The sequence below is a fragment of the Nyctibius grandis genome, chromosome Z, assembly GCF_013368605.1.
Source record: "Nyctibius grandis isolate bNycGra1 chromosome Z, bNycGra1.pri, whole genome shotgun sequence".
Lineage (NCBI taxonomy): Eukaryota > Metazoa > Chordata > Aves > Nyctibiiformes > Nyctibiidae > Nyctibius > Nyctibius grandis.
In genome coordinates this window covers 76,266,952-76,292,126 of record NC_090695.1, presented here as the reverse complement: position 1 = coordinate 76,292,126, position 25,175 = coordinate 76,266,952, and the positions used below count along the sequence as shown (strand labels likewise).

General features: G+C 46.9%; 1 protein-coding gene across 4 annotated transcripts in view; it reads left to right on the top strand.

The window, feature by feature from the left end:
* The window catches only part of MUSK (muscle associated receptor tyrosine kinase), a 61,253-nt gene that overhangs the window by 11,441 nt on the left and 24,637 nt on the right, over positions 1 to 25,175 (top strand). For 3 of the 4 annotated variants that reach the window (XM_068423495.1, XM_068423493.1, XM_068423492.1), the window contains exons 6-8: positions 14,220 to 14,344; positions 22,557 to 22,716; positions 24,243 to 24,249. In XM_068423495.1, the coding sequence (XP_068279596.1) occupies positions 14,220 to 14,344; positions 22,557 to 22,716; positions 24,243 to 24,249 (292 nt within the window). Of the gene's footprint in view, positions 1 to 1,934; positions 1,944 to 14,198; positions 14,345 to 22,556; positions 22,717 to 24,242; positions 24,250 to 25,175 lie in introns of all 4 variants that reach the window. The other variant, XM_068423494.1, reaches the window with a different exon arrangement.

The following is a 25,175-nucleotide window of genomic DNA, read 5'->3' as shown; positions in this document are numbered from 1 at the left end:
AATCCACAAATATCCTACTTGCAAAGGAGAGCCTGTGTGCTCTTTTTAAAACGAGGAAGATTAGTTCTTAATTAATCAATGGGAGCTCAGTGCTCCCACACAAACTATCCTCTCATGTTCCATTCATGGGTCGGGTGAACAAAGCAATGCTGTTCTCCAGGCTGGCCTTGGTTTCTCTGGTAGGGCATCCATATAACATACCTCGTTTCAGGCTGCCACCCAAACTAGACTGATGCATGTTTGTTTTACTTTTTTGGCTCCCAAAATCCAAAGGTAATAATCCTGACTGCAGCTTACTTGTGTATATAGATCCTTTCCCCTCTCAGTATTTTAGATTAATTCTCATGGATATTTTGCATGCATACGTATGCCCATACCTGTGTATGCACACAGGTATGCGCACACGCATGCATCTCCCTCACGCACCTCTTTTATTATTATTTTTAGTATCCCTCCTCTCCTACCTCTCCTACCCCCTTAGTGTCAGCATTTAAAAATAACTCCAAGTAAATAATAATCTAAAATTACTTGATGCAGGAAAATCAGACTTCCGTCAGTTGTCTTTGAGCATTCACTATGTTCAGAAAACTTATGAAAATATGCTGTTTGTTGCTTCTCTGTCATAACACTACAATATTTTTCCTTAAATCTTGGTGCTACCATTCACTGGAGTTACCACCCTGCGTAGTGTGGCTTAACATTAAAATGAAATGACTAAGCATGGCTGGTTAACTATGAATGTTTAATCCGAAAGCAAATGCCCATTCAAAAAGCAGTGTAAATATTTGTGCATAGCTAACTCTAGATCACACATGTCCTGGTGTCTAAAAGAGCTTCCTAATTTTCTGTTGTGAGCTTCCATTTTAACGAGTTCAGTGTTTTTCCTGCAATTAGTTTCAGGCGTTGCTCAAAGTGCAGAGGTGTCTAACTTTTTGAAAGACTGACCCTCTGCCTCCTGCATGCAGTCAGGCTCCTTAATGCATGAATGGTCAGGCACATACTTAAATGACTTGCTGAAGCTGGGCCCAGAAACTACATCAAGTCTCAGATATGTAAAATTATCTATGCTGGATCCCACTCATTCAATCTGATGATAATCTTGGCCCAAGTGTTTGTACCACTGAGGTGGCTTACAGTCCTACTTCTTGTCTCGTGTCAGCACGCCAGGGTAAAACAGTTTGAAAAATACTGCTATTTTGATTTTTCAAATATTTTTTCTCCCGGCTTTCCTCAACATTTAGAACACTAGCCTCTATTTACTGCTTTTAAAGCACAGCTTTAATATTTTAAAAGGTTTATAATTTTTAAAGCAAAGTCAAAATAATTTTGATTTTAGATGAAAATTCAGGTGCCTTTCTTGTCAGGAAAAAGAAAGCCATGGAGGCCTCTCTTAGTGGAACTGATTTTTCAGTTCTTCCTGATTTTCATTGATGGATAGGGGTAAGGAGATAAAGATCCTCTGGGTGCTACCCCCTGCATGGATTGGTCCCTAGCCAGAACAGCCTGCTTTGTCTCCCAGGGGCACCACAGTTCAGATGATGAACTCTAATCAGTTAATGAGCTTTGGTGTCCAGAACTGGGTCAGGATTTTAATTAAAAAGGTTGAAAAAAGCCTGTCCTTTTGGACTGTGTTTTTCCCCAAGTTCGGGGCAAACCCACATGAAGTTGGACATGTGATGGTGAAGCAGATTCTCTCCTTAAAAGGCATAATCCAGTAGGGATGGAAACATGATCGTAATGGACCAGACTGCTGGGCCTGTGGGAAAAACCAGGATCTTCATCTGGAGCTGTACTGGGTCCACAGGCAGCACTGCCCTTGCTGGAAGGCCACCCGGGGTGCTTGGAGGGTGTTAGGAGGAGAAACAGAGCATGGGGCATCCTCTTGGTTTGTCACCACGAGCGGGCACAGGAGGTGAGGAACAAGGAAGGGACAGAAGAATCACGTGTTGGCCAAGAGAACCAAGTGAACAACCATGCAAGGTAGGCAGTCCTCCTGCTGAAGGAGGGTTGCACGTTATTTTTTGCAATCTTGGTGTGTCCTGTAGCAATAAAATGGCACACGCCTCTGGTCTAGCTCTGAAGGGACACCTCGGAGGAGCAGGCTTGGCTCTTTCCAACATGTGCTGTGGTCACTATGAAGTGGTTCTCCACCAATGTGCTGGTTTCCAGCTGTGCAGAAACTGCATGGGTGTATCGAGTCAGCTTTCCCCCATTTGGTTCCTTTGTCAAATTAGTTACAGCCCACACAACTTATGGAAATAAGATCTAGTAGAAGTACTGGTGTGAGGCAGAAGTGCAGTAAGCAGAAACAAGCCTTCTCCACACCGCTCTGCAAAGCAAAACAATTGAGCAATGATGAGTTTGCTGGTTCTGTTAAAATTAGTGTGTGAGGATGACTTCCTGTTGCTCATGTATGTCCCGAGATGGCTACAGGAGGTAACATGAGCATTGAGATAAAGGAACAACATTATAATCTTGCCTGTTTGCCAAGAAATGTGTTTTTAATTTCCTAGAGGTAACATTTCTGACCTGCAGTTTTGTATTCATTTTCTATCGTCTTAAGCGTTTTGCTAACTAGCTGTTTAATTGCTATGTTATGAGTTTTGATAATGAACACTTCTGCTAACCCTAGAAGAGCATTTATATACTCAATAAAGCAGTACCTTGCCAAAGGATTCATACATTCAAATTTCCTATTGATTGCTGTACTTATGCCCAAAGTGAATCTGTGGCTGAAAGGTTCCTGGATGGATCCAAGATTCAGGACTATGGTAGAATAGAAGCATTTGCTTGCTTACCTGATCTGTAGTTCACACAGATGTCTGAAGGCTGAAGTTTATTGAAAGGATGTTGGCTGAGATGGCTAAGATGTTCCATCCAGTTTGTTCCATCACTCCTTTGGCAATAAATAGGAGAGCAGCTATTGCCTTCAGTAATGTTGAGAGTTGTCCTCAAGTGCAGAAATTCCCATTGATGTCAGTGAAAATTGAGGGCAGGACTTTTAGGCTGTGACAAAAATGCATTTCTTGGCCCTTGTCTGAGCATTTGAAATCTGTAGGGCTTGCATGATAGGCAGCATTAGTGCGACATTCATCTGTTTTTTCCTTCATGCATTGGACAGCTGTTTACGTAACATAGGCTGTAGAACAGGAGGAATTTTGGTTTTCATTGCTATTTGCAGTGACATTGAGCCAATCCATTAATAGGACCAGTTCAGCAAAAGCTATGCAAGGGCTCATCAGGTTCAGCTTCTGGGCCTGCTGCCTAAAACTGTACACCCTCTGCAGTCCCCACGGCTTGACATGTGTAGCAGTGATATTCTCCATACCAATTATGGGTAAATTGTATGACATCGAATTAATAAATTTAAACCATGAGCTCTTGCCTGGTAAGAGGCATGGGAATATTCCTGTTATGAGAGTGGCTGTCACTCAGACACAGAGAGAATTCTGCTGCCCGGTAGGTTTTTTTTCTTTTTAAAGTGTGAAATAAATTCCACTGGATGGTTTTGCTTTAATCTGTGGTTGTCTTTTTCAGATGTGGTGCTTATAACCATTATTCAAAGTATATACAATTCATGCGTCAAATAAGAAGCATCGATTGCAAAACAGCAGTAAAACATTACGTTTTGCGATCACTTACAGGCTTGATTGCCTGACCTGGGCTCTGTGTTCTGGCAGAGTCTCTTGCTCTGGTTTGGAGAATGTTTCCTTCTCTCCTTGGGGGAAGGCCGCTTTATGAATTGGTAGAATGGACTCCTGTCCTGTATGTTCTTCATTCTTCAAAGTAAAAAAGTCACAAAAAGAAATTGAAAAGTTGATCGTGAATTGCTGACAGTTTAGAAGTAACAGCTGTTCATAGATAAGGCATAAGCTATAAACTGTATGTTTCTTTGTCAGCCTAATTTATAGCTTCAACTATGGAAAGAGCATTTTCTGGAAATGAATGGAGTTATTGCCATTAAAATGTACGAAGGGTTGTGGTGGATTAGGCACTAACACAACTGAAGGTAGAATGTTCTTCTGAGGTGTCTTTCCGTTCCAACAGAAGCACATGTGTGGAAGTCCTCTGCTGTAGGAAGACAGTCTGAATTGTCTACTGTGTTTTTAGCCTTGCATACTGGGACTTTGTGTGCAGAATTCCTGAAAAAAAAAGGTTATTCTTCCCCTGAAGAGCAACCTTTCTGTTGTGCCTTTCTAGATATTGCACCCAGCCAGTGAAACCTCTGATGTTCCCAGTTTGCCCAGTGATCCATTTTTAATGTTGAACAAGAAAAAGAAGTGGCATAAATACATGGACGGTGATGTGAAAGGAAAGAGCACACAGACGGTCCTGTTGTTGTGTACTGAGTTAGGTGCACCTCCATCTTGTGATTTACATGAAGCTGAGCTTGATTTCCAGCCTGTGACACCAGAGGGTTGTGGAATTTATGAGTCTTGGAGTATACTGTATGATAAGGTTTAGTTTTGAAGTCATCACTGTACAAAGGCATGTCTGGAAATTAGCAATCATAAATCTCTCAGGAAACAAACAAACAAATTAGCTAGGACAAGTGCTGGAAGGTCCATGTGCTCATCAAGAAACTAACTGGATTCTCCATGGATTTAATAACATTTTTTGATCAAATCTTCTCTGCAGTTTCCAATTGGCTGAACGTGGCATTGGTTGAGGGCTACTGATCCTTTCTTTATCCAGGCAGTTTCATTCATCCTTCTGTCAAATTGTTGCTGCTCCACTTCCTCCTGTGCCACTATGTGACAGCACACAAAGCAAGCAAATCAAAACAAGGGTAGAAGCAATGCTCCTCATGCTCCGCTGGCTTCGATGTTGTTTGTTTTTGCGTTCCAGCCCTGGTAGATAGAAGTCTTTTCCTGCCCACAGTTTATTGCTTATTACTAGCTACTAAAATAATACCCTGCCACAGGCCACAAAAATGTTCCCCTATAAGCCACTTGTGAGAACCGCCTTAGCCTTAAAAATAGGAAGGTTTTCCTTGGAGAATCATCCCTTTAGAGGGTAGGATCTGCCAGAACATGGGTAGATTCAGTCTAGATTTTCTGATTTTTTTTTTTGTTTTTAATTGTTTTGTCTAATTCTTGGAGGCAGTAAGGGGACAGCAGACTAGATGACAATAGAAAGCAGTGCCTTGGCTATTTAGTTAACAGACTTATGCCCATGAAGCGTAAAGCACTAGTTTCCTTCAGCTGTTTTGTGTACCTCTTACGTAGTCTCAGAACAAATTTGCATCACAGAGAAATCAAAAGGCAAGAAAGTCACACCGTAATTCAAGTAACAAGAATGAAATTATGTATTTAGTCCAGTTAATCTATCAATTTGGATGGACCACATTCCAGAGATGGGCCCTGTTTCAGATGAAAACTGACTCCAGATGTGACATCCAGAAAGTTTTCTACAGCTTTGTGTCAACACATCTGTACTTGGTGAGGACGAAATAGGAAAGGGAGGTACCAAGAGACTGCCAAAGCAGCCAGTCAGCACTGTTACCCTGACTCTTGCTGCCTTGCCCATAGATCAACTAACAACATGAAATCCGAATTTTTATCTGTGCCATCTTTGGAGGCAGGATGTTTTGGGTGGGATGGATTGCCAAAGAGCAGACTGACAAGGAAGTGTGCAGTTTTGCATTTAAGTGCTGGGCAAAATTTCCTCAGGGAAATTCTGATACTGACACTGGGGAAGAGTATTTGGCTCTGTCACGAGCAGAGGCAGAAACCCTGGGAAAGGATTGCCTTCCCTGTCCGCAGTGATGCCGGTGTATGTACCTGTAGGCAGTGTCCTGTGGCAGTAAATGGTGAATACTGCAGTTTGCTGTTCAAAATTGCAAAGGGTTTGGGGGGAGGGAGCATTACAGGGAAAGAAAATAGTACTGAGCTTGCCTGTAATTACACCAAAGTAATTGACTGGCCTCAGTGAGGTGGCATGGGAGTAACTGAGAGCCCAGAATATCTCATTAAATCTCCTCCTACCTACTGCATTCACCATAGTCACCCTGAGGTTCTCAGATGCTGCAGATACGACCATAGCCCTGGTTACAGGGTAACAGGGCAAGCTGCAGGAGAAAGAAAACAGCCCCAGACCTTCAGCAAATGAACAAACAAGCGTGAGCTATTCATTTTACTCCTGAAGCTTGCTCTGCTGTGACACAGGCACAAGATGCACGCTGCCTTCGAGTAGTTGTAATGGGGTGGCCTCCTGCACTGAGGAGCTGCAGAGCAGGCCTTCTGGGAGTGTGAGGTTTCTGGCAAGGCGTATACGAGCAATCCTTCTTTAATGCGCATTTAAGCCTGCTGTTTCCTTTTGCAAAAACCTCTTTCCCCTAACAAAGAGTTTGGAAAGGCCCTTAAAAATATATGAATTTCTCACATCATTTCGTGGATTGTGGTTTTAAGAAAAAAAATAGATATTGTGGACAAAATCCTGCTGGCTTGTAAACTGTGTTGGGTAGCTAGGAAGCATGTGCTTCCTGCACAACAACAAAGAGAGTTGAGGACAGAGAATATCCATAGCTATCAGATAAAGGAGGCCAGAGCAAATTGAGACAACTGTCCTGAAGCAACAGCCTTTTCACAGTGAGAAACCAAGATAGAGCTGGGGCTGAAGGAACAGAAAGGAGGGTTTTGAAGGCAACCTGGAAATTTTATAGAATTGATGTAAAAGTCCGGTTTTGGTAAGTTGTCTGTGGACCAATACCACTTTTCTGAGGCTGATGCCTTCTGTCTTCCAAGGACCTGTTCCCTCTTTCTCATTCAGGTAGCCTTGGTGGAGGTGAAAGCCCCACTCTCATTTTCCACTGTAACTGACTCTTCCAAACTGTAAAGCTCTAGATTTCGCTTCTAGCACTAATGCCAGTTCTAGTGTCACACAATAGTTGTAGGGGGTGTGTGTGCCTATACTATGGAACCAAAAGTGTCTGCTGTTGTGCTGCTCTGTGTAGGAATGGTCCCCTAACATCTCTGAAATTGAATGCAGCCCCAGGCAGCCCCTCCCAAAAAGGGCATCTCAAACTAGGAGTTGAGAATAGGGAACGAAGATGGATCTCTGTGTTAGGAGGGACTAGCAGAGTTTTCAGTGTTGAAAACCAAGCACGCATGGTGGATAAGGTGAGCAGGGAACGGGCTACTTGCTATCACCCCAAAACAAGAAACATCCTAGCAGCTACTGCTAGCAGCACTTTAAAATAGATGAAAGGAAGTACTTTTCACATGGCATGGAATTAAATTTATGGCACTCCTGTTACCCACTGGTGGAGACCAGATGTCAGGATGCTGCAGGGCTTATCTCAGTCTTGGGTATCCCAGTGATTCCCATAATTGCCTGCTCCATGCCTGAGAGTGGGAGAGAGGGAGACCTGTGTGCTGGTGTGGAGATTTCCGTATGCGCAGGCAGACTTGTAGCCTTGGCAGCGGTCGTGATGGGCCGTGATCATGACTGGAACGAGCAAAAGAGTTGTGCTTTGACTTGAGACTGGGAATTTCTTTTCCTGTTTCACACGCAGTAAGGGGTAACATGGCAGAGTTAAATGGTACATGGTGTGTCTCCATACTGTAGAAAAGCCAGAGCATTGGGAGGCTTAGAAGGTCTTTCCTTCAAAGAAACCAAACACATATATAAGACCAGTACTGACATGAAAAGAATTTCCTTATTCATTTCCTTGGGAAGTAATTTGAACACGTTATCCTCACTTGTCCTTGAATCTGGTGTTTGCTCTGTATATAGAAATGAGCACTTGTACAGAACAGGTTTTATATAGTTACACAGGATATAAGCTATCTATTTACATTTTACTCCTGGTTATTATAGCTTTGCATATTTGCAGGGTCTGCTTTTAGGATTCCAGAGACATCTACATGTGATGCAAAGTCTTTCAGAGCTGAGAAGTTCCTGTGCTGGCTGGTGCATTTAACATTATACAACTCCTTCTGCTGATGCAAATTGTCCTACCATCCATAAATCTTGGAGCTTACCCTAGAATAAGGTTACTTTGAAAAGCTATTGCCTTGCTAAGAAAAACTTGCTTTGATATTAGACACCAGAGCTTAGAATCTGAAGGCATATGCTTCAGGATGGAGACGTCGTGGTTTCCTCCATCTCCCTTCCGCACAGATCTTGAATTGTCCCTGCCATCCATCTCACAGCCTCAGGCTCCAGGTCGAGTGTCTATGTATTGCTGTGCTGTCTGGCCTGCGCTGCATGTGATGCTAGAACTACTGCAAGCCCCAAACCTCCCAAGTCATGTATTAGGAGCCAGAAGAACTTAGAGATTTTGAGATTTTGAACAAAATGCTGATTTTTCAAACGCATTGAGGGGTTCTCCTCCCAGATTACCATGATAACCAGGTGAGGGGCAGGTGGATGATGAAGTACTGCTTGTTTATAGTGCTTCTGCAGCTTGCTCTTCTGGGGTCCACACCTAATAGTGCTGTTCCTTGAGAAATAAGACAGTGGTCATGTGTATTTCCTACTGCATTTGTACATTTTTTTCTTTTGATAATCTGTATGCATGTGGTTCTCCAGCAATAAGCATGTTTGGATGGGATTAAATAAAAGTAGGTACGCAATTTGACAGAGATAAGTGGAAGTGTGTCATATCAGCTTTGCCTGTGGCATTTTGCTCCTAATTGTGATTACTTGGTAGGCTTGCAAAAAGATAAATATTGCAGTTTTGATAAGAAATACTCAGAGATCAAAATGAAACTGACCTTGCAGTTATCTCAGGATTTAATTATTAACCCAGCAGTTTTGGAAGGGGATGGGAGGGTGGCAGCACATGGTGAGCAGTGGCAGAGGTACAATGTGAGCCGTTCCCGTACGGAGGTGTGTGGTGAGCCATGTGCAGAGCCCGTCACTGCCACTGCAGTGGCAGAGGAGTTGCTGACCGTACTTACTGAAGAATTTGTTTGTTCTCCAAGCTGGGATTCGATCCTGTCGTGTCAGTTGCAGAGACCGTGCCTCGCTTGTTGAGCCCTGGCTCTTGGCACGCTATGAGCTGCTGCGCACAGCTCGGCGCGGCTGTCTCTGTCCCCACTGATCTACCAGTGTGATGAGTGGCCTGTTCTCAGCCCTAGTAATTCAAGAATTGTTGGGATTTAAAAGGGATTAATCTGAAATGTCAGAAAACACAAATGCTGCGGCTTTCTGCGTGTTTATAAACGTATTTGTCAGACCTCCCCTCATCTCTCACCGGTGGGAAGGAAACGGTAACCCCTTTGCTTGTTACCTCTCCTTGACTGCCTGGTTTAGACTTGTCACGAGGAGTGAATGGATGTGAGACGAATGAATCTGAATGGGGATTTAGACGACTGGACTTCTCACTGGCAAACGACTGCACATGCATTGGCACAAGTTTATGGTTCTTCAGAGTATATAGGTGGCAAGCATAAATGATTTTTTACGGATTAGCAAGGAAAGTCCAAGCCCAGAGGACTCCTCTATAGAGAAGGAATCATTTCAATCTGTCACGCTTCAGGTGCGAAAGAGCTACGGGAACATCAGTGAACGTGAACAAAAAAATGCTTGCAGTTTAGCTCCTAAATGCTTACACATGAATAGTACACAGCACAAAGGCTTTTCCAGGGTATTTATATCAGGAAAGTTTCCGAGTCAATGTGCAGCTTACCAATTCCCCCAGCAACGTAGACACATTGGTTCTCAACATGGCACCAGCTGTACTGGAGGAAAACTCCATTTGCACATAGGAGTTGCCATTCCCCACCGTGTTTTGCAGCTTAGCTGGAAAAAAATATTCAGCATAAGACCTGGCCACAATCACTCGAAAAAGGTCATTTTTCCTGATAAAAGCAAAACAATCAGAGAAAGTGGAGCAGGTTGAGTATGGACATGCCAGGGCTGGCTCACGTGTTAGACCAGGCTCAGACTGCGGTGGGAAGGGAGCATGTACCCACTGTCGCCAAGTGGTTGCTAACACAGGTTTAGTTCTTGGTGGCCTTATTGCGGTTTGGACTATTAGGTATGCTTTACAGTATGCCAGGACTAGCAACAAACTCTTGGACATGAATAAACATGGATGTTGACAGGCTGGGTTAATTCATGTACAAACTGGCAAATGTTGCTCATGTTCTCTGAAAGTTGAGGTTCATCAAAGCCACTGGAGGCTCTGGAAAAAAAAAACACCCCAAAACCAGTGCTTGACTGGGCTTGGTGCATCAAAGCTGGCATTAAGGCTTATGAAACCCTGGCTAAAAGGGGCATCTTCCTGCAGCGGGGCTGTGTGCACGATGCTTTCCCATGAGCTCTGGGCATCACCTTGTCCTTTCCCGAAAGCAGCAGCATGGCCTCAGGCCACCCAAGCTGCTGCCTGGATGCCAATGGCCCAATGCAGCCTGCTTTAACAAAAAAACAGGCGTGCCCAAGTCAGAGGGCAGGCATATGCCAGGACCGCAGGATCGAGCCCCAGACCCTGGAAATGAAACACAGCTCAGACAAAGGCAATGGAAAAACAAAGGCACCTGGAAAGAGTTAGCCCTTCAAACTCAGGGCTGGGGAGGGGGGACCCTGCTTTAATCTTTTTATAGTATAAAAATTTCGTGACTGAATTAAAGCCCTACTGTTTGGACTGGATGATGTTACCTAATTCTCAGAAACAAGAGCAGCTGGCTGCGGTGCAGATACCTCCTAGCAAGCCCTGCAGTGTGCAGCACATCATTTAGCAGGGCTGTAAAAGAGAGGACATTTATTAGGGGGCTTAGGAGTGAAACTTAACGTGCTGGCTTGGCTTTTAGCTGGACAGATTTCATTTCCAGCTCCTCTGTTTTATTTTCCACTTAAATAAATAAATGAAGCCCTCTTCGCCTGCCTTCCCTAACGGTTTTTTGGCATGCCTTTGGGCAAATCCCGTGCTGAGAGCCTGGGAGGGTCTTGACGTGAATGTTGTTAACCTTGTGGTGATGTAGCTAAACAGGCAAAGGTCCTGTCAAAATCCACTTTGGGGAGGATCCGGAAAAGGAGATCCTCTCCCTGCCGGTTGCGTAGGTTGGCATCATCAGGGTCGCCATTTCTTCCTCATCTTTGCCTCTCTTCTTCCTTCGCGTAATATGGTGGGGGGAAAAAGAAGTCACAGTTTTGGGGGCTGGGTTCCTCCATTTAGCTACACGACAGATTTCTTTGCTGATGTGGTTGCCAAAATGGATCTCGAGCTCATCCTCATGGTCTTGCCCCGTTTTGCACTGGTGGAAGGTGACACTGGCTGCTCTCACACGTCCTGGCTTCCCCACAGCACCCGAATCTGCTGTCAGTGGCAGTGTGTTGATCATGTACCCATAGATGATGGGGCTGAGAAATTGCTGATACTATTTTTTTTAGTGCCATTTACTAAAATGATGAAGAGCCCTTTGGAAAATGTGTCCCTGGGTGTGACAGCCAGCAGCACCCCAAATCCTGTTGGGACCTGAGGAGTCCAACCCTTGTCCCAGGGAATCTCTACTTAAAAATAAAATAATATAAAAAAAAACAGGTTATGCCATTCATAGTGTCTAGAGCAAAATACTTAAGTTAAATAGCAAACTTTAAGTAAAATACTTTTAAAAAGCATCTAAATGTAATATGTGGTGCGTTAAAGTATTAAATCTGTAACTTCAATTTTGAAAGTCCTGGAAATGCACACGGAGGCACTGGGGGTGGCAGGAGCTTCCATTCTTCCACATTTTGGAAATCAGCTTATTTCCCTACAGGCTGACTTTTATGTAGCCATCCCTTCCTGTGCTAGATAATACACCTGCAGTACTTTCCACAAGAAAGGTGTGAATGCTTAGCAGCTGTGGCTGGATTTTTTTACCCCTATATTTGGTGTTTTAGGCTTGAATGGCCTGACCCTTTGCCTTCCCTATGCTGGCAGATGAGTGCTTACGCCAGCAGTGTGCTGGGCTACTAAAGAAAGTGCTGTGACCAGTGCCGGCGGGGGGATCCCGGGGAGCGGGACACAGCTTTCTGGGCTCCCCGCAGGTGCCATGCTCGCTGTGGCTTTGCTCCCCGCCTGCGCAACTGCCATCGTTTTCCAAGCGTGCCTTTTTTTTTCTCCTGTGTGAGAGATCCTTGCAGATTTTGGGAGAGCAGACGGTACAGAGGAGTGCATATGTGCCTGTGTCTGGCACCGGCTAAGGGGGTGCTGTTAATTCATCACTTTGGTATTAATTAAACTGGGCAGGGTCTGAGCAGCAGAGCCGTCAGGCGGGCAGGGTCCCAGCAGGACACTGAGAAACCAACAGCAGTATGAGAAAAGCATGAAGGGCTGTATTCCGGCTCTGGGAGCTAACGTGCTGGCTTCAGCGGGAGCCATGTGCATGTAACTGCTGCCAGGGGACAGGCCCAAAAGTTTAGTATTTCTCCGAATGAAGTATAAAAGGAATTGTGAGCTTGGCCCGGGGCACTCGGGGCTGAATTCGTAACCATCTGGTGTTAATGGTCTGACGTGAAACTTCAGGCAAAGGCTTCATTTCACTTATTATTTGTCAGGAAAGTCCCTGGCCAGCGACTGCAGCTTTCCTCGGTAGTGGTGGGGCTTTGTACCTGCTGCCTTGCTGAGGGGCAGCGGGGGTTGCAGCAGCCCCGATGCTGCTCTGCTTTGACTTTAGCAACTGGCACTGAGCATTGAGAGTGAGGGACAGCTTGGAGACTGTAGAGGAATTAAGAAGTGGAATATAATACATATCCTCCCACCCTTTTCACTTCACTGACATTAAATTTAATCTTCCCCAAAACCCCTGCCCAGCAGCCTATTGAATGGCTGTGCTCCTAAGACAAAAAGTTTTTATGCTGAAATGTACTTCTAGTGTTGCCTATCCACAAGCAAAAGCTGGTTTTAGGCTCCTTGTTATCACAAATCTCAGCCCCTTCCCAGGCCAGCGCTGGGCAGAAGGACGATGTGGAAAGCATGTACTTTTTTTATTACAACGGAAAATTTGCAGACAAAGCCTTCCCACCCCAAATGGTGGGGACAAATGTTCAGTTTCTGAAGGGACCCTCACTGGTCTCCTAATTGCTCTGCATCGGAGGAGCAACAACTGGCCAGTGCCAAGAGGTGCATCGGACAAACAGAGACACAGAAGACCATGACATGATCAGATATGTTGGTAAGGGAAAACATACAGATAGCAAAAGTGGCAGACAAGATATCAGGCTTGCCTGAGAGCTCCAAGAGAAACTCACCTGCTGACTAAAATTTCTGACAGAGACTTTTAGTCATTGCTGTGCAGCCTAGAAGGTAGAGAGTGAGCGTTGCTCCCTAAGCATGAGAAACTGGAGTAAGAAATGGCAGATCTATTCAGCCTGCTTCTGCACAGATGTTCAGGAGTATCCATTAAAAAATTTGGGTCAAAACTCAAATGTTCCACATGTGAAATGTCTCTCTCTCTGCTTTCCTCTATGTGGTCCAAGTACAGCAACTGAAATACAGCTTGTGAAGGCCGTCAGAGTTGTGTTTCTGGATTGAAATAAGCTTTCAGCAAAAATACTTCAGTTCTTCTTTTCACAAAAAAAAAATTCTCGAGGCAGGGAGACGCTTATCTTCAAACTGCCAAGTAACCATATTGCCACAAAAGAAGCAAGAGCAGTAGTGATGAAAAGTCACTTTACAAACCTACTTTCCCCCTGCAATCTCATCTTCCCAAAGTCTTTGTTGGCCATTCCCCCTAACCCAATGTTAGACTCTCTCCCCTTAGGGCAGAGTGTGGTGGCATGGAAAATGCCAGTGTTTGTGGTTCTCCATGGTAAGTCCTAATCACTGCGATCACACTGAGGAGCTTATCTGACCCTTAACTTTCATGGTATGTGACCCCACTGGTGGTTCCCCTTGATGGTTTTGAACAAGTTCCACATGAGGTCACCCTTGGCAGGGCAGCATGGTAACTTGCCGTGTATTTGCTCTAAGCTGTCCCATCTGCAGGCTACTGATGAGTTTGCCTTTGTTTTTTTGCACATTACCTCCCCTGAGGTGTTGAACTCAGATGATGTAGAAATTTCTAGAGGTAGAATCTCAGTCTGTAAGGTGCAGAACATAACCATGCCGATCACAATTTTTCTCCTCCTCGTCCCTCTCCCCTGACTGTTGCTCACTGGGAAGCCCATGCCATGCTCTGCTTTTATTCATGGGGCCATGGATTATTTCAAGACCTGTTGAGGAGGAAGCATCTCCATGCCAGCCATTTACATCGCCATTCAACTAGCACCTTTGTCTTCTCTTGCAGTTTTTGCCAGAATCCTGAAGGCTCCTGAATCCCAAAATATCACCTTTGGGTCTGTGGTGACGTTGTGGTGTGCGGCGACTGGCCTTCCAGTCCCCACCATTACCTGGCTGGAAAATGGGAAAGCTGTAAGTGCCTCTTTTTTTTATACTTTTGGCCCCAGAGGGCTGCTAGCATCTGGAAGCATAGCCCAGGGATTAAAATGCAGGGTCGGGAGCCAGCGCCCGTGGTTTCTGTTCCTGCCTTTCTTAGTGCCTCACTATGCAATCAAGTTGAGCCTGCCTCACCTCCCTGCTGCAGTTTTCTCCTCTGCAAAACACTCTGCCCCTTCTCCAGGGTGTTGCATGGGTTAGTTTCTTAGGGTCTAGAAAGCCTGAGATGAAGGATGCTCTGGATGCTCACAACCTTCCTCTGACCCAGGGTTTCTAGGACTTCATAATGAGTTTAAGTATTTCTGCAGCCACCTTTCCTCTCCTTTCTCCTAACATGATAACAATAACATGGCAAAATCACTTATCTGGCAAAATTTCTTATTTGACAAAATAACACAAACTGAGGTAGTTAAGTAGAGCAAACCGTCTTGAGGCAGAATACCTGTGGGACAGCACATATGCACAGCACATTTGCAGATGAATAGATCTGAAATTTTCTAGACTGACATAGGTGACCTTGGTGATACACTGAAGTATGTCACCAATTTATTCCTGGCTAGAAGCATGTCCTCAAGAAAGGCACATGCTCTTCAGCAGCAGGCACCAAGAGATGCAAACCACTGCTTCTCTCAGGAAATTGTTCTGTGCTCTAATTATCCTGAGCATTTAAAATAGGTGCTTGCTTTGAATTCGTCTGGCTTTCATGTCCATTTGTAGGCTATTGCAATGCCTTCCCTTCAGCCAAACTGAATTGCTGCTTGACACCCGATATTACCTCCCTGGGAGTGAGTGGTGCACCACAGTCACAGCAGCTCTGCAGCCTGAGCCTGCCATGGGTTTCCCCCAGTCTTCACACAGTTATGGTGGACACATTTTATATTCTTTCTTGTCCTTCAACAGCTTTTTTAAGGATGTGAGTCCCAGGGCGTGATGCTGTGGAGGCAGTTGGAGCAGCCGCTGCATGCAGGCTGGCAATTTGCCTCTGCTCTTTCTCACTGACCCGCTGTCAACCCCAAGTCCTTCTAGCCGTTCCTGTGAACTTGCTTGTCCAACAGGACCAATAAATCCTCTTGCTCAAGTTCCTTACTTCACCAGGCTATCCCCATCCTGGTCTGTATCCTTCCTTATCTCCACTAAACCTTATTGTGTCATCCAGTCTGATTACGGTTCGTTTTCTATATTCCCTTGAGGTTTCTAGGGAGAACAGCAAAGGGACCAGATCAGCCTTCACAGAGCCCAGTGGGTCCTTGGTAGTTTCTGGCAACAATTATTTTGAGACCACTGCAGGTGTTCATTCAAGACGTCTTCCCCATTGGGGAATATATCTTTCAGGGGGAGTCTGGGGCCCCTGGCAAGGGCAGAATATTTCTGGAGCACAGACGCATGCTCTGCCAAGGTGCCACTGGTGTGTCGGTTCCACACAGAGCTGTGTGTGAGATGATGCTCAGCCCCTGCCTGCGGCCACTGTCTGTCTGGTCAGGTCTGCTCTGCCCCATTCCTGTCTGCAAGGCAAAGCCCAGTCCCAGGAGGGTGGTGCTCCAGACTGGCTCATTTTATGTATGATAAAAAGCCTCCTGGAGGACAAGGACTAGTCCCTGCCCAGAGGGGAGAGGGGGAGTCAGCAGTGACTGTGTGTGTCCCAGGGCAGGGGAGGCCACAGCCGTTTGCAGCTCGTTGGGGAGGGCGCTGACTCCCTCCCAGTGCACAAGGCAAGGAAGGCGCCAAGGAGCTGTGAACCAGGGGTGTCACCAACAGGTATTTCCCAGCTCAGTGAAAGAACAATGGTATCTACCCGGCGGAAGAAGACCAAAATGGATGTGGGAACCCAGACAGAGCTCCCACGGAAGGAGGCGATGGGGCAGGTCACAGGCTGCAGGGAATGCTACAGCGTCTCTGTGGTGACAGGGGGCTGTGTGCGCTGTGAGCAGGTAGATGATCTGCTCGGTCGAGCGGCACAGCTGCAAAGCCAGGTTGAAAGGCTTCAAGCCGAAGTAGAAAGGCTTAGGAGCATTCAGGAGGCTGAAATGGAGATAGACTGGTGGAGCCAGGTTCTGCCTTCCCTGCAACAAAAATGGGAGCACCTGCCGGAGAGCTCCCAGGATCGAGGGACCCCTGTACTCTGCCCCTCTCAGGTGGAAAACAATAACCTAGAGGAAAGGAGTGAGTGGAGGCAACTCTATGGCCGTGGCAAAAGGCGAGTGTCCTCCTTGCCTACCTCGCCTCCACAGGTGCCTCTGAGAAATAGATATGAAGCCCTAGTGGAATACAGCCAGTCCAATGGGGATGTGGTGGAGAGGCAACCTATATCAGAGGTCCCACCACAGTCAGAAAAACCTGACAGGCGTATAGCTACCTCCTCCACAAGGAAGAAGAGAAGAGTCTTAGTGGTTGGATACTCCTTCCTAAAGGGAACTGAGGGCCCAATATGCAGAGCTGACCCCCATCACAGGGAGGTCTGCAGTCTGCCTGGAGCCTGAATCAGGGATATCACCAGGCAACTCCCCAACCTGGTGAAGGCCACAGACTACTACCCCCTGCTGATCTTCCAGACAGGTGGGGAAGAAGCTGCATCCTGTAGTCTGAGGGGGATAAAGAAAGTCTACAAGGCCCTAGGACGGTTGGTGAAAGCGTCTGGGGCACAAGTTGTTTTCTCCTCCCTCCTTCCATTTTCAGGTGATGACGTGGGATGGAATAGTAGGATTCTCTCTATTAATGCCTGGCTACGAGACTGGTGCTACAGGCAGGGCTTTGGGTTCTTTGATAATGGCTGGTTTTATAAGACAACAGGCGTGATGGTAATATATGGGAAAGGCTTATGTCGTAGGGGCAAAAGGGTTCTGGGACAGGAATTAGCAGGGCTCATTCGGAGAGCTTTAAACTAGATTTGAAGGGGGATGGGGTAGTAGCTGGGCTTGCACCACTGGGGCAACGCTCTAGTGTTGAGGTAGACCAGGAGGCCTCCCATCCCCCTGGGGTGAAATCGGTGTGCCCAGCTTGCTCCCTGAAATGCCTGTACACCAATGCACGCAGCATGGGGAATAAACAGGAGGAGTTGGAAATCCGTGTTCGGTCGGGGGGCTATGATCTAGTGGCAATCACAGAGACTTGGTGGGACGCCTCGCATGACAGGAATGTGGTCATGGATGGCTATGTCCTGTTCAGGAAAGACAGGCCACTAAGGAGAGGTGGTGGAGTTGTTCTTTATGTGAGTGAGCAGCTAGAATGTATTGAGTTCTGTCCAGGGGCGGATCAGGAGCGAGTTGAGAGTTTGTGGGTGCGAATTAAGGGGCAGGCTGGCAGGGGTGATACTGTTGTGGGTGTCTATTACAGGCCACTGGATCAGGATGAGGAGGGTGATGAGGCCTTCTACAGGCAGCTGAGAGCAGTCTCTCAATTACAGGGCCTGGTTGTCGTGGGGGATTTCAACTACCCTGATATTTGCTGGGAGGCCTACTCAGCCAGCCATCCTCAGTCCAGGAGGTTCCTCCAGTGCATTGATGATAACTTTCTGATGCAAATGGTGGATGAGCTAACTAGGAGAGGAGCGCTGCTGGATCTTATCCTCACTAACAAGGAGGGTCTGGTTGATGCGGTGAAGGTTGAGGGCAGCCTTGGTTGTAGTGACCATGAGATGGTAGAGTTCAGGATCTCATGGGGCAGGAACAGAATAGCTAGTAGAATCTCAACCCTGAACTTCAGGAGGGCCAACTTTGGCCTTTTCAAGCAATTGCTAGGGGAAATCCCATGGGACAGGGTACTAGAAGGTAAGGGGGCCCAAGATAGTTGGTTAGCATTCAAGGACTGCTTCTTCCGAGCTCAAGATCAGAGCATCCCAACAGGTAGGAAGTCAAGGAAGGGTACCAGGAGACCTGCATGGTTAAACAGGGAACTGCTGGGCAAACTCAAGTGGAAGAAGAGGGTGTACAGATCGTGGAAGGAGGGGCTGGCCACTTGGGAGGAATATAAGTCTGTTGTCAGAGGATGTAGGGAGGCAACTAGGAAAGCTAAGGCCTCCTTGGAATTAAACCTTGCAAGAGAGGTCAAGGACAACAGAAAGGGCTTCTTCAAATACATTGCAGGTAAAGCCAACACTAGAGGCAATGTAGGCCCACTGATGAATGAATGAGGTGGGGGCCCTGGAGACAGAGGATAAAAAGAAGGCAGAGTTACTGAATGCCTTCTTTGCCTCTGTCTATAGTGTTGGAGGCTGTCCTGAGGAGCCCCGGACCCCTGAGGCCTCAGAAGAAGTCAGGATAGAGGAGGAATCTGTCTTGGTAGATGAGGGCTGGGTCAGGGACCAATTAAGCAATCTGGATGTCCATAAATCCATGGGCCCTGATGGGATGCATCCGCGGGTGCTGAGGGAGCTGGCGGAAGTCATTGCTAGGCCACTCTCCATCATCTTTGCTAAGTCGTGGGCAACAGGAGAGGTGCCTGAGGACTGGAGGAAAGCGAATGTCACTCCAGTCTTCAAAAAGGGCAAGAAGGAGGACCCGGGTAACTATAGACCGGTCAGCCTCACCTCCATCCCCGGAAAGGTGATGGAACAACTTGTCCTTGGTGCTGTCTCTAGGCACATCAAGGATAGGGGGATCATTAGGGGCACTCAACATGGCTTCACCAAGGGGAAGTCATGCTTAACCAACTTGATAGCCTTTTATGAGGATGTAACCCAGTGGATAGATGATGGTAAAGCTGTGGATGTGGTCTATCTCGATTTCAGTAAAGCGTTTGACACGGTCTCCCACAGCATCCTCGCAGCTAAACTGAGGAAGTGTGGTCTGGATGATTGGGTGGTGAGGTGGATTGTGAACTGGCTGAAGGAGAGAAGCCAGAGAGTGGTGGTCAATGGGACTGAGTCCAGTTGGAGGCCTGTGTCTAGTGGAGTCCCTCAAGGGTCGGTACTGGGACCAGTTCTATTCAATATATTCATTAATGACTTGGATGAGGGAATAGAGTGCACTGTCAGCAAGTTCGCTGATGACACAAAACTGGGAGGAGTGTCTGACGCACCGGAAGGCTGCACAGCCATTCAGAGAGACCTAGACAGGCTGGAGAGTTGGGCGGGGAGAAATTTAATGAAATATAACAAGGGCAAGTGTAGAGTCCTGCATCTGGGCAAGAACAACCCCATGTACCAGTACAAGTTGGGGGCAGACCTGTTGGAGAGCAGCGTAGGGGAAAGGGACCTGGGGGTCCTAGTGGACAGCAGGATGACCATGAGCCAGCAGTGTGCCCTTGTGGCCAAGAAGGCCAATGGCATCCTGGGCTGTATTAGAAGGGGTGTGATTAGCAGGTCGAGAGAGGTTCTCCTCCGCCTCTACTCTGCCCTGGTGAGGCCGCATCTGGAATATTGTGTCCAGTTCTGGGCCCCTCAGTTCAAGAAGGACAGGGAACTGCTAGAGAGAGTCCAGCGCAGAGCCACGAAGATGATTAAGGGAGTGGAACATCTCCCTTATGAGGAGAGGCTGAGGGAGCTGGGTCTCTTTAGCTTAGAGAAGAGGAGACTGAGGGGTGACCTCATTAATGTTTTTAAATATGTAAAGGGCAAGTGTCATGAGGATGGAGCCAGGCTCTTCTCAGTGACATCCCTTGACAGGACAAGGGGCAATGGGTGCAAGCTGGAACACAGGAGGTTCCACATAAATATGAGGAAAAACTTCTTTACGGTGAGGGTGACCGAACACTGGAACAGGCTGCCCAGAGAGGTTGTGGAGTCTCCTTCTCTGGAGACATTCAAAACCCGCCTGGACGCATTCCTGTGTGATATGGTCTAGGCAATCCTGCTCCGGCAGGGGGATTGGACTAGATGATCTTTCGAGGTCCCTTCCAATCCCTAATGTTCTGTGATTCTGTGATTCTGTGATATATAGCAAAGAGACCTTAATAAGAGCTCGTCTCTGGGAAAGTCAGGCCAGAAAGCGGGTGGATTGGAGCACATGCGTTTGAGGGTGGGTCACAAGGAAGCAACGGTGAACCATTCAAAGATGCAATATGCTCGTGGCATTACAGTCTCTGAACGCCGAGCTGTAATTGTCCTGAAGTTTAAAGAGTGGGAATCTGCTGAGGTTATTGTGCTGCCTTTGAAGAGAAGGATGGAAACTCCTCTGTGCAGCAGCTGCCTTGCCTACCTAAACAGAAACACAATTCCTTCTCCTCCCACTATGCTTCGTGGGGCATCATGGACCTTAAAATGTAGTTTTCCATGCCTCAATGAATAAGTGAGTCAGGTGTGAAGATGTGAAGGGGTCTCTGCTTTGGTGGTGGCTGAGGTGGCATTTTAAAGGCTAAAAAAAGATCTGTTGGAAAGAAAATCTTAGGGAACGTATTTGAAAAGGGAGGGAATCAATTAACACAAGGGAATGGCCTGATGTTCCCAGCAGAGAAAACAACAGCTGGCTGGTGTGGAAGTCCTAGGCACAACTACCTGGCACTTTAATGAGCTGTGCAGGGCTTTCTAAGGCGATCACCTGTGATTTTCCATGGTATATGTGACCACGCGTACTGTTCATACTGCTTGCAGCTACCTAAGTGCCCTTTTTCTCCCCTGACCGAGGCTGGGAGGAGCAACCCTGGCTCTCTGTGCTCACCAGGCACAGCCCAGTGCTGCTGGGAGGGGAGAGAACAGGACGGGGTACACCCGAGGCCTGAAGGGCAAGGAAGGAGAGAGGACCAAATCAGCAGAAGTGGCTCAGGGCGAGCGGCCAGCTCTCCTGGGTCGATTCTGGGAGGCAGGGGCAGCCTGTAAAGAAATTTCTCTTTTCCACCAGGAAGGTCCCAGCACTGTCTTAGTGCTGAGTGGCTTCTGGCAACAAAAAAACCCCAAAACTCTAAAAGTGCATCTGACCAGCACTGTAATAAAAGAGAAAGTTGTGAACAAATATCCCCTGAGCTCCCATCCACTCAAACTGACTTTACAGCATAAGGCCAAAAAATATCCCTCATCCCTGCATCTGCACAGTGACCAGCATACCACCCATCCCTGATGCAATACATACAACAACCGTGTTGGTCTGGTTATTCAGTGATTTCTTCCCATGCACATTCCCTTACCACAAGTCCAAGTTGAGTGTGAGTGAGGCAAAACAAGTATATTATTTTCAGCACTTTCTTTTCAGAGAGAAACCAATCTGCTTACTAAAGACGTGACATGACACTGATGCATCCCTTCTTGCTTTTTCAATTATCACTGTTAACACCTTTGGGAGCAAACACAGATGCCATTGAAATCATGTTTCTACCAACGTCCAGGGAGGTCAGACTGATCCCTCTGACCTCTCAGACAGATGCGTAGGTAGAGTGCTTTGCTGGAATGGATCCAGGGAGACAACTCTCAGTGTCCTTAGGGCCAGGTTGCACCAGTGGGATGCACGGGCAACCACATCTCATTTAAATTACACTTGTTGCTCCCTATAAGTATGAAGGGTAGAGCTGGCAATGCTGCTGCTTCCTACTGCCTTTGCAAGGTAGAGGCTTGGTGTATCATGTCCTCCTACTTTAATGAATGCCATATGAGCAGGAAAGACTTGAGGATAAAATCAAGGCAACTGGCCAAAATCAGTAGACTCCAAGCTCACTTACCTGGGAATTTCTGATTTGGGAAAAGACCTGGCCAAAATCACCACATCTGCAGCCCCTTCCATATTTCCAGGTGTGAGATAAGAAAATCTGTGGAATATCTGCCAAAGTGTTGGAACCAGAACACTGACTTTGCTCATGATCACGTTGGAAGTCTGGCAGTAGTTATATTAAACCAGAACCAACCACTTCCAAACTATTTTCTTTTCACCCTCTGTATAGCCAGGGTCCACAAAGCCACTTCATGCCCTTCCTTGCTAAGGCACGTATAGGCAAATGATCTGCTAGAAGAGGTCCTGGAGTAATTACCCAGCCCAATTACATGAGCAAAACAAAGAAAACAGCCCTCTGGAACTGAAAATGAATTGCAAAAGTATTGCTAAAGTGTGAAATAAGAGAGGTCTTCAACATTTGCTTTTGTCTGTTAAGTCAGCTGCTATGAAAGCACCAAAATAATGCCAGCAGCTTTAGCCCTCTGCCACTTCTATCTGCTTGCTGCATCTTTCTCTGCCAATTTAAATGCTTGGGGCTAGGTCTCTTAGATTTTTCCTTGGTTTGTTTGTTTGTCTTTGTTGGAAACACCACTGCCCTGGGCTTTTCACTCTCTTAGGTTTCTGCAGGGTCTATAGCAGAAACTGTCAAGGACAGAGTGGTTGACTCCAGACTGCAGGTGTACGTCACCCGGCCTGGCTTGTTCACTTGCCTCGCCACTAACAAACACAGCAAAACTTTTGGAGCCGCAAAAGCCGCAGCAACAATCAGCATTTCAGGTATGCTGGGAAGGAAGGGGTTGTTAATTTTTTACCCTTGCAATTGCAGTCCTAGCTTCCGTGCTAGGACTAGCGGAGAGGAAAGGGGTGTGAAGTTCTCTGGAGGAGGAGGGAGAGCCTTGGAGAGCTGATAGTGCACAGGAGTCTAAATTTGAGTACAAGTGCATCCCCCGCCAGGCTATTTCCTCATATATTCTTACACTTCGAAGACTGGCACAGCTGTCATTTCCTGAATGTTTGATGCCATCTTGTACTTTGTGTCCCAGGAGCACACTTGGTAAGTTCATCCATGTGGAGGAAGTTGTGGCCATGACCCAGCGTTGGTATCACCTAACAGCAAGGTGAAAATAGCTTTTGTGAGCACTTTGGCTTCTCAGGGGTTTGCATCCAGAAAGCCTGGAGGTTGCTGTCAGAGCAGTACCCTGCTGTGCCTGGAGCAACCTCTGCTCCCAGGAACGTCTCGCTAATGGGAAAAGGATGATCCAAAGAGAAGAAATACCAATGGCCTGAGCTAGCTGACAGCATTTATCACACCAAGAGAAAGATGGCAGCTTGTGTCTTCCCTCTTTGGACAGGCAGGGGCATTTAGTTAGAGGAAAGAAGAATCACTTGGGACTCCAGACATGGGGTGGTAGCTCTGGTCCTGCTGTTAACCAGGCATGAACCTGCCCCTCTCTCCATGCTTCAGCTTCTGCTCTGTTGAGAAAATAATTATGCCCTTCCTTACACTGGGCATTGAGACCTGGCCGCAAGCTCTACCGTGTAAGAAACTCAGCACTTGGTACCGTATTTCACATCCCCACCTCTGCTTTTAGACCAGGCAAGACTCTGCCCCACAAAGTAAAGCTGCAAATGAAGTAGGGAGGGCAGGTGCTTCAGGTTGGTGGAAGAAGTTGCACTGCCCTCCTACAAGCTGTCTGTGCTCAGCAAGAGAGGAGCAACCCCTGGACCTGAGCAGGAGCCTCCCTCAGCCTGGTGCTATCTCCTGAGGGTCCCAGGGCAGAGGTATCCTGGTCCTTGTGCCTCATCCCCATGCCAGTGCAGCCCAGCTCTGCATGGCACTGTAAGCAGGGGGTATGGCCATGTGCCTGCGCTGCTCGTCCAGCCCTGGCTTCTTCCCCCTGTTACAGCTGCTGCCTGCAGTAATGGGTGCATGGGTGGCTTAAACAGAGGATGCTAGATGCTGGCTATGTAGGACCCAAAGGATAAGGGTGAAAGTGTGGGTTTAGGGTGCAACAGTCCACCTCAGCAAGAACTGCAGTCAACAATCCACTTCATCCTCCCCATTCCCTCTCCTCATATGGTGTCCAGTGCTGCCCAGTTCTTCTTCCCCACAAGAAGGTGCAAAATAAGTACAGAATTTAGCTGCATCCTTTTCAGAGAGCTTACAGGTCTCAGACAGATTTCCTAGCATGGGAACCTTAATTCCCACATCTCAGAGAGGGCAACGAAGTGTCACTGATGTCTTTTCCATTTCTTCTTTCTGCTGGCTCGTCACAATTCCTGGACCCGGTGCCTCCGGACAGAGTGGAGGTAAGAATGACTCTCTGTGGCTGCCTGGGGGTTTTCTCTGGGCCAGGGAGGAGAAGAATAATGAACCAAGGGGAACTGGTTCACTTGAAGGGAACACTGAGCTTCTTTATACAGGTGTAATTGGAGACTGGGCCCAGGTAGATAAGGATGCTTCTGTATCAAGCAAGCAGTGGATCACACATGAGTAAGGGTGTTTAAAATATGGTAGCGTGCAGAATATTCTGGAGTAAATTCTATTCACAGTTACATATCCGCAGCTTCACCGACCTTATAAATTTACAAGCAAAAGCTCAACTGCAAGTTAAACTCCTGTCTGTACATAGCTAATATTTTGGTTTGGTGATCACCAGACTGGGGCAAGAGCGGGTTAGATATTTGTCCCAAGCAGAGTTATGGATGGGTAAAGCCACTTGTATGTAATCAGACATGCATTTTTGCTTAGTATTTTTTGGAGTACTGAACAATTTGGCTGGCTTTTTCTTTTTAGAGTCCTAGCATATTTCTACATGCTGCACTGGCAGATCAGTCTGGAAAGAAAATGAGAGGGTTAGCCTGGGAGGAGGGCTGGGAGCTAGGGGCCCTCAGAGCAGAGCTGAGAGTCTGATCAAATGGCTTTGCCACTCGGCTGACACAGGCTCCCTGCAAAGGCCCTTGCCTCCCTCACAGGGGCTTGTAAGATTGATTCAGGAAGTTTGTAAGTGATTTAGTGACCATCTGGTGATGATGGCAGACTTATGCCTTACACCTGCACCTGTAGGTGTGACAGGCGTGGGAACAGCGATCAAATGCTCAGCCCGTCTGTCCCACAGTTGTTCTCAATGTTTGCTGCACGAAATTCCCTTTCAGTGACAAGGTGTTGTGAGAAACACGTTGCTGCTGCTTCACCATCACAGCCTGCTCCGTGTCTCCCTGCAGGTTTTAAAAAA